This window comes from Pyrus communis, chromosome 14, assembly GCF_041283825.1.
Source record: "Pyrus communis isolate YQ-2024b chromosome 14, ASM4128382v1, whole genome shotgun sequence".
Classification (NCBI taxonomy): Eukaryota; Viridiplantae; Streptophyta; class Magnoliopsida; order Rosales; family Rosaceae; genus Pyrus; species Pyrus communis.
Genome location: NC_142578.1, coordinates 8,309,608 through 8,322,622, shown reverse-complemented (window position 1 = coordinate 8,322,622; position 13,015 = coordinate 8,309,608). Strand labels below are relative to the sequence as shown.

Sequence of the window (13,015 nt, the reverse complement as noted above, 5' to 3'; positions counted from 1 at the left end):
CCCACATCGTCCAGGGGAGTGATCCTTATATGTATATTCCCATCTCTACCTAGCACGAGGCCTTTTGGGAGCTCACTGGCTTTGAGTTCCGCCCCTAAGGGGGGTGGATTGTGACATCCCACATCGCCCAGGGGAGTGATCCTTATATGTATATTCCCATCTCTACCTAGCACGAGGCCTTTTGGGAGCTCACTGGCTTCGGATTCCATGGGAACTCCGAAATTAAGCGAGTAGCACGCAAGAGAACTCCCATGATGGGTGACCCACTGGGAAGTTCTCATTTGAGTTCCCAGAAACAAAACCGTGAGGGCGTGGTCGGGGCCCAAAGCGGACAATATCGTGCTACGGTGGTGGAGCGGGCCCGGGAAGTGGTCCCCCCCCGGGCCAGGATGTGACACTTAAGATAACTTATGTTTGATTTTCAGATGAATTGAATTGGATTCAAGGGTTCCAATTTTAATCCAAAATATCTTCAGAATGAGAATTGTTTTTCAATTCCATTCCAAAGAATTTTAATTTCAACATCCATTCCAATTTGGAAAACTTTCGGTTGTATTTCAAAATTCTTTAAATAATAACATGAAACATTGAATATTCGCAACAATTTGAAGGGTCAAAATTAAAAGTTCATATTGAAAACATGAAGAAACTATAGTGGGAATTCAGCGGCTTTAGAAGAGAAGAACAAGCAGAGTGTCACTTTGACATAATTATTTCAACATAAGGCCAGTTACTTTAGGCATTTTAAGCTTGAAAACTCAATTTGTATGTATTATAATTTTAGAGCTTTCTGAATCTTAAAATAAATTTTAATTTTGTCAGAAAAAAAAAATTTGGGATTTCAAAATTTAAAATTTTGAATGTCCAATTTGATTTGAGAGTTCCAAAATTGAAAACTATTGACTCGAAATATGTTAAAATCAGAATTTATATTTAACCCTTATCAAAATGAGTCAACTAACTATGAAAAATGATATTCTTGTGCAAGGAAATGTGTGATGTTCATCATCAAAGCTCGCTAATTTATTTCTGGAAAATTTTCCGATTTTAATTTATACAATTTTTTGTTTTTATTTTGCTTTAATTGCAGCCGCCAGAAGCAATTTTTGCAGTATACATTCCCTCGATGCAACTCAAGTGCGGTTCGCAGCAATGCTACAAGGTACGTCTGCTAATTTGTATAGATTTATTTGATTTCATTTTGTTGTGATTTTTGTGTTTGATTGTCTTTGATTTGATTTAATTAAGCAGTCACATAATCTCCAGCGTACCGAATTGTTTATGCGGGAGAATGTGGTGCCTTAGGCTCTGTTTGGTACGCCGTATATAGTGCTGGATAAGACTATTAATACGAAGACAAATAATTGGCGCTCTCTTGTATTAAATTAGACCAAACTAATTTAATCCGACCCATTTATTTTATATTGCATATACCCTCTTAGCAAACCAGTCCAAAACGGGCGTATTAATTAGTGCTCTCTTTCTTCTCTCTTGCGCGAACTGGGCACTCTCTCTTGCTGTCCCCGCCGCTTGCTCCATCTCCTTCTCTCGCCGGCTGTGTTCTCCTCGTCTCATCTGGCAAGCTATGTTCTCTCCATCTCCTCTTGGTGGCTCTATTCCCCCTGTCACCTTTGTTATCTGATAACACCCACAGAGAGACGACTCGCACCACCACCACACAAATTCGGAACGATTTCATTTGGGTTTTAGAACCTTGATTGGGAATCGATAATAGGATTTGAAAATTCGAAAAGGTTTCATATGGGTTTTACGATTCAGAAAGAGTTCTTCTGGATTTAAGAGTTCTTCTGGATTTAAGATTTCATCTGGGTTTTTTATTTCTTTAATTTCTGGGTTTTAAGATTCCATCTGCTTGATGGTGTTTTCAAGCCCCTTTGGGCCAACAACAGGTAAGAAAATGAGGGTGTTTGTGGGGGTGGTGCGACATAGGGATCTGGGATTCTGGGAAAGAGATAGATTTTATTTTATTTTTTAATTTTTTTTTAGTAATTGATTTAAACAGGGGACAAATATGAAGTGAAATATCAAAGTTACTTTGAATTCCTCTTTTCCGGTTAAGTACCAAACACATTATAAATAATATGGTTATCGGTCCGATACTGCCAAACGAAGTCTTAGGATCATCCATGCTGGTGCTTCCGTTGCTGGCCCAGGTCCGGGACTCGGTCTCGTAGATGATGCAACAAGCCTATCAACACTAGGAACGCCCGCTTTGTTATGTTTGCCTTCTCATCTGCTTACAAGCAAATCCCCGCCAGCATGCATAACGATAATTTAGCCAATCACGACAATGGCAATTCAGTTATTTCCCAAATAGTCAGGGGCATTTCTGGTGTTCCACAAAACCTTATAACTGTAGACCTTCTGCTTTCGCTCCCGCGGATGCTGTCATAAACCTCCTCGGTAATTTCTCAGAGAAGAGAACCGACATCCCCAAAGCGCTGTCGTATCGGTCTCGTCTCTCTCCTCTTTCTTCTCGAACTAGAGAAACCCTAATCTGTTTACAGAGATGGTCGATGCCAACGACAAGTTAGCGTATTTCCAAGCGATCACAGGCCTCGAAGACACCGATTTGTGCGAGGAGATTCTCACCGCCCATGGCTGGGACCTCGAGCTCGCGATCTCCTCCTTCACCACCACTGCGAACGATACGCCTTCGCCGGAAGATCCATCCGATTCGGGAACCACCTCCATAGTCTCCGATTTCGGCGGGGACGGCCTTCGCTCCATTCCCCAATCGTCGCATCAGTCTGGACAGTCGTCAAACGCGGTCGCAGCACCCGGTTTTGCTTGGAGGATCATCACTCTGCCTATTTCGGTTATTTCTGGTAGTCTAGGGTTGATTTCTCGGGCGGTTGGGCTTGGGTTGTGGGCCGCCGGTGGAGTGCTATCGTACTCGGTCGGAATGATTGGACTCCGGGTTGGTCGGGACGGCGAGGCCTCTGCCCAATTACTGTCGGTGCCGGCGGTGGGGAATGAAGCAGTGCAGTTTGTAGCGAGGTTTGAGCAGGATTTTGGGACGAGGAGGCCGAATTTTGTCAGCGAGGGGTTTATGGACGCCCTGCAGAGGTCGAGAAACTCGTTCAAGCTGTTGTTCGTCTACTTGCACTCGCCAGATCATCCTGATACGCCGTCGTTTTGTGAGAGGACTCTGTGCTCTGAGATGTTGGTGGCTTATGTTAATGAGAATTTCGTGTCGTGGGGAGGGAGCATTCGGGCAAGTGAAGGCTTCAAGATGAGTAATAGTCTGAAGGCCTCGAGATATCCCTTCTGTGCCGTCGTAATGGCTGCCACGAACCAGAGGATCTTACTGCTTCAGCAGGTATATGATTCTTTGCTTGCCTTATTTCCATATAAGAATAATCGGTCCATAAGAGTATACGGAATTGATAGCCCTATAGATTGAACTGATTGAGAAATATTGTAAGTTTAAATATTTATATCATTTGTTGTTAGTAATGGATTGGAAGGTCGTAGGGCGGAAGTCAGAATTATCAGTTACAGTCTTTGTTTAATATTGGGGGATGAAGATGGAGGAATGGAAGTTATGTCATGTATGACGTTGTATCTTCCTAGGGAGACATACTGAAACTAGAGGTTTCTTGGCATAAAGTTCAAATCTACGTGGTTATCACCTACCAGCACGCGCACGGTTTATTGAATGACACATTTGACTCATTGTATGCAACTCCTTTCTGTTTCTTTTCTTGTAAATGAGTTGACCAGCCAGTAGTAGTGATTCATGGGGTTTAACTAGGAAGCTCACGGAGCGGTGTGATTGGTGTTAGCATTAAAAATGATTTTATGGTGGGTGTATTGGTGTTAATGGTCACCGGAAGAAACAAGGTAGACATTTACGTACTGGTGTGGTTTAGCTTGCTGATTCTCCGTCTGTTCTGTTTTCCATCCTTAGAGTTCCTACTGCAGTGACTGAACTTAAAACTTTGGGGATTTTCCTTTGTTGCTTTTACCCCGTTAACACTGAAAGCATGTTTATTTTGGTGAGAAAGATGGCACTCCTTTTTTAGATTTGAATGTAGGAAATATTCTATTGGAGGGATAAGAATCTCAACAGGAAAGTTGAATGGATAACTATTAGAAAATTTGTGCTATTTTCTTTCTGAAAATGCTATTGAGTTGAAGCTGTTGATTGATCAATATGGTCTGTGCATGAGATTTTGTGTGTTTGACTCGTGCTTGTCTTGAAAATTGTTGCTAAGTTCTAATTCAATGATGTTGGAGCTTTAGCTTTTATTTTGACTGATCATATTCCTGAGGAAGGTGAATCATATATAGAAATTGTGTCGCAATTTATCTTGGATGGTAACAAAATATTATTGTTTCTGATTCAGATTAGGTGGATGGTAAATTTGTTATTGAGCTATTGAGTTTAATTTAAGCTGTTCTATAGCTTGGTATGAGCATTTTATTTTATGCCCTACGTTTAACATGTTTTCCTCTTTAAGTGATGCATCTTGAACTTGAAGTTGTTATTTCTAGATTATTAGATAATAGTTTGATATTGATTTTCTCTTTCTTTTCCATATTTCCCTATTTTCCGTTTCAACTGTATGGTAACTAAGTATGGATGATGTGTTGTTCATTTTACCGTAACGACTATCTTGTCATGTTTGGCAGGTTGAGGGGCCAAAGTCTCCTGAAGAAATGCTCTCAATACTAAACAGAGTGGTTGAAGAAAGTGCTTCTGTTCTTGGCACAGCAAGGCATGAGGCAGAACAAAGGAGAATCAACGTTCGTTTAAGGGAGGAGCAAGATGCTGCTTATAGAGCAGCACTTGAAGCTGATCAGGTATGTTAATAGTATAACCGAATTTCATGCTCCCTTTACCCTTTCACGTGACGGGCAAAGGCTTTAGGTTTTAGGAAGCTCTTAGGTTGTTCTATTCCCTTATTGTTATGTTCGTGTGCTTCAGGCGAGGGAAAACCAGAGGAGGGAAGAGCAAGAACGTCTAGAAAGAGAAGCTGCTGAAGCTGAATGGAAGCGCCAGGAAGAAGAAGAGGCTCGTGAAAGAGCAGCACAGGAAGCTGCAGAGAAAGAGGCTGCACTAGCTAGGATGCGGCAGGAGAAAGCCTTGTCACTTGGTGCCGAACCTGAAAAAGGACCTGATGTTACACAGGTAATCCCTCTTGCATTATTACGTAAATTTTCTCTTTTATTTTCTTGTACATTTTGAATGTATAGATGTTTCAGATAACTTCTATTATGTCCATGTGTAGAGTTCAGTATGTTTAGACATCATTCATAGTAATTCTAGTCGTATGCACCTTTTATGCTGGGTTGCAGTTCCCATTATTCCTTGTTTTGTCCGAGATAATAGTTCTTTAACCTAACGTATGCATGGTTATGTTTTTATTTGATAAACCAGGTTGTGGTTCGTTTCCCAACTGGACAACGCAAGGAAAGGAGATTCCACAGCACTGCATTAATCCAAAGTGTCTATGATTTTGTCGATTCTTTGGGTTGTGTTGATGCCGAGAGCTACAGTTTGGTGTCAAACTTCCCTCGAGTTGTATATGGACCAGAGAAGTTGTCTCTATCCTTGAAAGAAGCAGGATTGCATCCACAGGCCAGCCTTTTTCTGGAGCTGAATTCTTGAGAATATGATGGTTTGTTATCAAAATTTAGTAGAGATGATTCCTGCAAAACTGCAACTAGGGTTTAATTTATTTTTGCATCTCTATACGCAGCAACTATGTCGATTTCATAAGAACGATACGACGAGTTAAGATAGATGATACTGACAATATGTGGATGTGTAGTTTGATTTCGTTGCAAATTCTTTCAAACGAGCGGCCCCCAAAATTGAAGCTGGAATTGAAATAATGATACTGACTACATAGACTTGAAAATCTAAATGAGCTCTTCCTTTCATTTCTCCATGTGATGTGATTGATGATTACTTTGTGGTGTTGCCTTCTCCCGTCCTTCTCATTCCTGATGGAGTTGTTGAATTTTGAATTTCAAAGATGAGCGCCTGGCAAATTGCCTCCAGCTTGCTCGGTCCAATTTGCAAGAACCAAGTCTAAACATAATATGTCAGCAGAACTTTGTTTCGTGTTGTGCGAAGGTTCATTGTTCGTAATTTAAATTCATAATCACCAGAACTTTGTTGATGTAACCGTTCATCGAGCACAACTAACACACCGGGAACCATAGTCAATGTTGCCCGGACTTGAAACGGAGATTTTAATTGACGGGATTTGAACCAGAGACCTTCGACTGACGTGATAACTGAACTCATGATCAGCTTAACGTTATCCATATCTTATGTGGTTAAGGATGTGGGTTTTTTGTGTACGAAACTCCATGAAAATTAACACCCTACTTAATTACACAAATGAAATGCGTACATGTGTTTTGCAGCATCATCTAGACGGTCCGATGTAAATATTCCATAGATTGATACGTGGTAAAACAAAAAAAAAAAAAAAAAAAAAAAAAAAAAAAAAAAAAAACTAAAATTATGCTTCCAGATAACGAAAAGTTGCCATATAGTTGGAAAAGGTTTGTGGCTGTGGAGAATACAGTTGGAAATGCCATGCAAGCCAAGCCAAGCCATGTCTAACTTGTTTCTTTGTTGAAAATCCTAACCTCTTATGGTTGATTCTAACTTGTTAGTATGGCCGATGCTTCTAAAACCAAAACACCAAAGTTATTGACACCTCTTCATGTCACGCCTTTCCCCGCCATTTCCCTTTTCTTATCCTTTTTCTTGAATTTGTTCCAAATTTCAACTTATACGCTTAGTTTTAAAAATAATTATTTTAAATATGAATAAGTTATTGATATATCTGAAATGCGATAATATGACGTTACTATTTCACTCAACTATAATACGTGAATTTCTTTGCTTTTGTAAATATATACATTCAACTATATCGCCTATCTTATAACACATGAAATAATACATTATGTATACTGCTAACACGAGTTACGTAATAAAAATAGATATGAAAGAATCCTAGTTTTTTGTTTTTTGTCAGTTTTAGAAGAATACAGAGTACATACTTTCTAGAATAAGTAAAAAAATAGAACAAATATAAGAAAAATATGAAGAAAAATAAATATATTTGACCGAAAATGTAGAATAAGTCAAAAAACAAAACAAAAGAAAATCTAGAAAAAGGAATCTAAATTAAATTATTTTACAAGTGGAGCTCCAATTTCCACTCTTCCAGCCTTACAGGACAACATGATTAATTAAATCAATGATTAATTTACTAATATTTTCTCTGATCAGTAGATTAACTTTTACTAATACGATCCAAGCTAAGTTGTCTTCCCCTAATCAACCTCCCAATTCCTTAATTAAAATAAAAAATAAAAATAAATAATTAAATTAGTTTCCAAGTAGAAGTCCAAAAGGACAGCGTGTACCATCAAATCAGAGAGGAAAAAGGACTCCGCCAGAACTCATCTTCCAATCCAAAAATCAAAATCCCTAGAAATCCCAATCCAACCCCAAAACAATGTCCCCCCAACCCTACATTTACCCCTCTCCTCCCAATCGCAATCCCTAGGGTTCCATCTCCAATCGCTCTCGCTCTCTCCGCAGCTCGATTTCTGCACTCAAGGGTTTTCTTAGGGTTCTCAGAGTCCCCCAATTTCGCCTCCCCAGCCCGAAATTTTTTAGGCGAGAGTGAAATCCCTGACTTTGGCGATCCGAAAGATGCAGATAGCGCCATGGCTGAGTCTCGGATAGGTTTGACAATGTGGAGCTCCGTTGCGAACCGGAATTCAGGTACGGAATTCGGGGACATGTGGTTTATCGGCTGCCGTTTTCGTCTTCGATCGGCGTTCGACCCGTACTCCGTCGCTTGCGAGGCGTTTTCTGAACACTGTGGTAATCTGATTCCGGTTGGGGGTGTTGTAAGCAAGAAGATTTGATAGGGTTTGCGAAGAATTGTTTTCCGTCTTGCAAAAAAAAAAAAAAAAGTTTGCTTCTTTGGGGAGATTTTTGTTGTGTTTTTAGGGTTATGGATTCCTGTAGTGGTTTTGTTGGTGGAAATTCTGCTTGCGACGATGGTGGCGTTGTGGAGAAAGATCCGACTGGGCAATACTTGCGGGTACGATTTCGAATCCTGTTTGCTCTTTAATTTTGGTATATGAATTGTGTTTTAATGTTAATTTTATCGGTGTTTATCAAATGTGTTTTCGTCATGTTTGCGTTCTTGTTGTTGGATTTGGTGATAGAATTCTTACGTAGATTTGTGTTTGTTCATCCAGTATGACGAATTTTTGGGGAGGGGAGCATTCAAGACTGCGTATGCTTCTCTAACCTACCTTGAATTCGTTTCTTTGTAGTGGGTTTCGAGGGTTCTAACAATTTGTCGTTTTAAATTTATTTTTTTACTTATTTGGATGTTGTATAAAATGTAGATACAAGGCATTCGATGAGGAGGAAGGAATAGAAGTAGCCTGGTGCCAAGTGAATATCGAGGAGGTGTTGCAGTCTCCGGAACAGTTGGAGAGATTGTATTCTGAGGTTCATCTGCTGAAGTCATTAAAGCATCAAAACATTGTCAAATTCCATAACTCTTGGGTGGATGATAAGAACAAGACCATCAACATAATAACAGAGTTGTTCACCTCTGGGAGTTTGAGGCAGTGAGTTTCACCGACTGTTTTTTCATGTTTCATGTTTTTAGTTGGCTTACATTTATCAAATACTAACCGTTTCTGTTCTGGGATCTAGGTACCGAAAGAAGCATAAGAATGTTGATATGAAGGCCATGAAGAACTGGGCAAGGCAGATTCTTCGAGGCTTGCATTATCTGCATTCTCACAATCCTCCAATTATTCATAGAGATTTGAAATGCGACAACATATTTGTCAATGGAAATACCGGAGAAATTAAAATCGGAGATCTAGGATTGGCTATTGTCATGCAGCAGCCTACTGCTCATAGTGTTATTGGCACCCCTGAATTCATGGCTCCAGAGCTTTATGACGAGGAATACAATGAATTAGTCGACATCTATTCTTTTGGCTTGTGCATGTTAGAAATGGTGACTTGTGAATACCCTTATAGTGAATGTAAAAATCCTGCACAAATTTATAAAAAGGTTACCTCTGTAAGTTTCTGATCGACTGCTTTATGAATTTCCGTCCAGTTTTTGTTTATCTACTAAATGGTTGCCTAATATTTATCCTGACTTCCTTTGTTGTAGGGTCTAAAGCCTGCTTCACTCAGTAAAGTGGACAATCCTCAAATCAAGGAGTTCATAGAGAAGTGTCTAGTTCCAGCATCTATGAGATTGAGTGCAGTTGAACTCTTGAAAGATCCATTCCTTGCAACTGACAATTTGAAGGAGCCCAATTGTGTTACTTCACAATTAGAAAAGTTGGTGAACTTGCCACAGCCTGAAGCATGTCCTATGGACGTAGATACTAACTACCAGAAGTCCTCCTTTGGATTTTGTAGGAGAAGTACCAATGAGATATCGAACCCTTCAGTTCTGGAGTTACAGAGTTCCACCGAGAATAATGAGTTCAGGTTAAGAGCGGAGAAAAATTCTGATAGCACCGTCTCTTTAACTTTGCGCATTGCTGATACATGTGGTAAATACATTTTCCTGCAAAAAGGTTTTCTTTTTCCTCCTTATTTTCCTGAACTGCACCTGAATATTATTTTCTTAAACAGGTCGTGTGAGGAATATCCATTTTGAGTTCTATCTTGATTCCGATACTGCAATTTCAATCGCTGGGGAGATGGTTGAGCAACTTGATCTTCCACATGAAGATGTCTCTGTCATAGCTGAGTTAATTGATAACTTGATCATGAAGCTTGTACCTGGCTGGAAACCTTCATCAGAAGGTTCATCATGTGGAACAAATAGTTCATGTGTTGATCATGCTGCACTGCAAAATGTTCTCTCACATGTTGCACATGCGGAGGACCAAGATAACCAATCATCAATGATTTCAGATACTTCGGTTACCTCAGCTGAGTATGGTGTTTCTACTGCCTCAGGGGCCAGTAATGTCAAAGTTATGGAGTTGGCTAAATACAGTTCAGATGAGTGCTGTAAAGCTTCAGATGGTTACGGTTCCAGTCCAGATTGTATGGTTAAGGGTGCGGTTAAGGAGAAGAGTTATGAAGCTGATTCTGGTGATTCATTTGTGATGAACGAGGCGTGCACCGACATGTCAAGCATTTGTTCCTTATCTGAGCTGTCTCTAGCCAACAAAGATGGGTACAGTGAGCTAAAGGGGGAGCTTGATGCTATTGACATGCACTATCGTCGATGCCTTGTCGAACTCTTGAGGTTGAGGGAAGAAGAAATCCAGGGTGCAAAGAAGAGGTGGATAGAGAAAAAGAAAATTGCTGTTAATTGATGTCCTATAAATAGTATTCTCATTTGTCTTTTTCTACCTGTAACATTCGTTTTATACTTGTAATTTTTTTTCGGTTAAGAAACTCGGCGAAGCGAATAATTCCCGAGTTTTTACGTTTGGATTTTGGTACATACATTTGGTTTTATTGTTACTAATGAATATTTTTTAATTTGTTTGTTCCATTGATGTTGTTAGAGATGTTGAGAATTTACAATTCTTGTGTACCCAAACATATAAACAACAAAGTCTAATCCCATCAAGTGGGGTTGTCTTATGAATCATAAAACGTCCCGATTTTACGTCAAGTTTTCTGTTAGCTCCGATGATTCTTGTTTTTTTCTTGAAGTCTAATTAGATCTCAGTTGACTGACTATTTAGATAGTTTTCCCGCCTCTGGTTCATTCTGCCTCATGTTGATCTTTCAGGTCCTTGCAATATCGTTTTTATCTTATATTTGTGGCTTATTATCTGCATTGGTTTAGCACTATTTGTCTTCAAGTTTTAAAAGTTATTGTGAATCCTTAATTTTAGGTTGCGAATTTCGATAAGGTTTAGCCCTCTTATTATTTGTTTTTTTTCTTTCCTTTCTTTAAACATCTTATTATTTGTTGATAATGTATGATTTTTTTATTTACGTAGAAAATACAATAAACGCATTTGAAGACCTTTACTTGAGATGCATGGCGGCAAACCAACCGCAGGCTCAACATCGTACCTCCGGTACGTCGATTCCCAGAAATCCTATATAATAGATAATCCACCTTTTTATTTTCTTTGATTAATTCTGCCTCTTGGATTTTGAACATTTTATTATTTTTATAATTTTTAAAATCTGGGATTTTTTTGTTGAGCATTTCTTCAAATGAGTTTGTTTTCTTTGCTTTGATTTGTATGTAAAACCAAAGAATTGGTGAAATTTTTTGTATACTATCACAAGATTTGTGCTTACACTTGCTTTCTTTTCTGGCTTTTTTTTTTTTTTTTTTTTTTTTTTTTTTTTTTTTTGGGGTTTGGAAAAAGAGTAAATTTAGATGCTTGGTTACACTTTAGTTTTATTTTAGTAGATGAATGGTTGGGAAGAGTAAACTGCGATTTGACCACCTAAACTATTACCCTAATTGAAATTGACCTTATGAATTATTTTTTTGGTAAATTCATCCCCTGAACTGTTTAAAATAAGCCAATTCCCATTATGTCGTTAGATTTCGTTCACTATTATGTCATATCCAAATTAATTTTTTTTATCATCAATTCTTACGTGTCAGTTATAACCATCAATAAAATAATTACAAGTGAACTCAAAATAATTCAAGAACTTAAAACATAATAAGAAATATAAAGAAACTAAACGTTTGCATAACATACCATTTCACATTGTCATCACACATTATTATGTGTCCACATGTCATAATTTATTTTTGGTTATAAGTGACATGTAAGAATTGATGATAAAAAGACTAATTTGCCCTTGAATTTGACAGAATAGTGGACATAATCCAACGACAAGGAGTTAATTGGCTTATTTCAATTAGTTCAGAGGGTTAATTTACCAAAAAAATAGTTTAGGAGGTCAATTTCAACTGCACTAATAGTTCAAGACGTCAATTGTGACAACCCGTCCTTAAAATTTAGTTTTTATTTATTTTAATCGAGGGAATTGACGAAAATGCCCTAGAGGCAAGGATTTTGACTTCTATTGACCATTGTCTAGAGGAACGTATGACTTATTCTTTTGGCGTATTTGTGTAATACTTGTTGGTATAAACGCATAGGAGAAAACAGTTCGCAAGTCCGGATTATAATGGTAAGTTACAGACATTTGAAGTTGTTTCACTAAATTGTAGATTTAAAGGAAAATAAACTCCCACCATGTGGGAATTGTAACCAATTAGAAATTAGGGAGGAATGAGTGGATCAATCGGACAAAAGGGCAAGGGACCAATTTGATGAATAGGAGGGCAGCCAATCAAGAGGGAGGATCCCTCTTCCCCGTGCACTCCATGAACCTAGGTATGATCTGGCCAAAATTCCAGCCAATTTCTACCATTTTTAAGTTGAATTTCGCACATCCGTCACCTGCAATCTACTCCACCACCTTCCCTCCACCATCCCCATCCAAATTTAAGGGTTTTTAGGTCCTAACCCGCAAGGAATTTCATTGGAGCACCGGAGGTGCTCGATGGTAATTCCTCCATTCTAACGAGTTCCATCACCTAAAACTACCCTTAATCAACTTCCCTTGGACCTAGGAACAAGATCCAACCAGTGGTAGAGACGTTGCAACACCAAGGAAGGATAATTGAAGTTCATCCATTTTAGGGTTCCGGCGGGTTTGAGTGAAATTGGAGCCTTTCCTGGCCAAATTGGACTTGGTCACATGTATAAAATTTGCTCTACCCTTTGAGATCTTCATTTTTGTAAAATTTGAGAATTTTTTGAGATAGTTGAATTTTCCGGCGAATCGGGGCAGCCGACCACCGTGTGCGGCGGCGTGTGAGCCGAGTCACCGCCTGACCTTTCTAAGCTAAGTTTGACACCCCAATTCCATAGGTGAAGTCAAATTGATGAAATCTCATTGTTTGAGCATAGTTTTGATAAAGATCGCTACTTGAACATCATGTGAATTGACGATCCG

The 13,015-nt window shown here is 38.9% G+C and overlaps 2 protein-coding genes across 3 annotated transcripts; both read left to right on the top strand.

Annotated features, from left to right (window-relative positions):
• Positions 1-1,448: 1,448 nt before the first annotated feature.
• On the top strand, positions 1,449-5,913 carry LOC137712985 (plant UBX domain-containing protein 10). Its single transcript, XM_068452209.2, has 4 exons — positions 1,449-3,343; positions 4,660-4,830; positions 4,955-5,158; positions 5,408-5,913. The coding sequence occupies exons 1-4, from the start codon at positions 2,531-2,533 to the stop codon at positions 5,636-5,638; spliced, it is 1,419 nt and encodes a 472-aa protein (XP_068308310.2). The 5' UTR covers positions 1,449-2,530; the 3' UTR covers positions 5,639-5,913.
• A 1,452-nt stretch (positions 5,914-7,365) lies between these two features.
• LOC137712685 (serine/threonine-protein kinase WNK8) lies at positions 7,366-10,562 on the top strand. Of its 2 annotated transcripts, XM_068451816.2 has the most exons (6): positions 7,366-8,108; positions 8,269-8,306; positions 8,422-8,649; positions 8,738-9,116; positions 9,213-9,603; positions 9,686-10,562. In XM_068451816.2, the coding sequence occupies exons 1-6, from the start codon at positions 8,019-8,021 to the stop codon at positions 10,378-10,380; spliced, it is 1,821 nt and encodes a 606-aa protein (XP_068307917.2). In that variant the 5' UTR covers positions 7,366-8,018; the 3' UTR covers positions 10,381-10,562. The 2 variants fall into 2 exon arrangements, with proteins under 2 accessions (XP_068307917.2, XP_068307918.2); XM_068451817.2 differs by lacking the exon at positions 8,269-8,306 and having other exon boundaries at positions 7,913-8,108.
• The last annotated feature ends 2,453 nt before the right edge of the window (positions 10,563-13,015 follow it).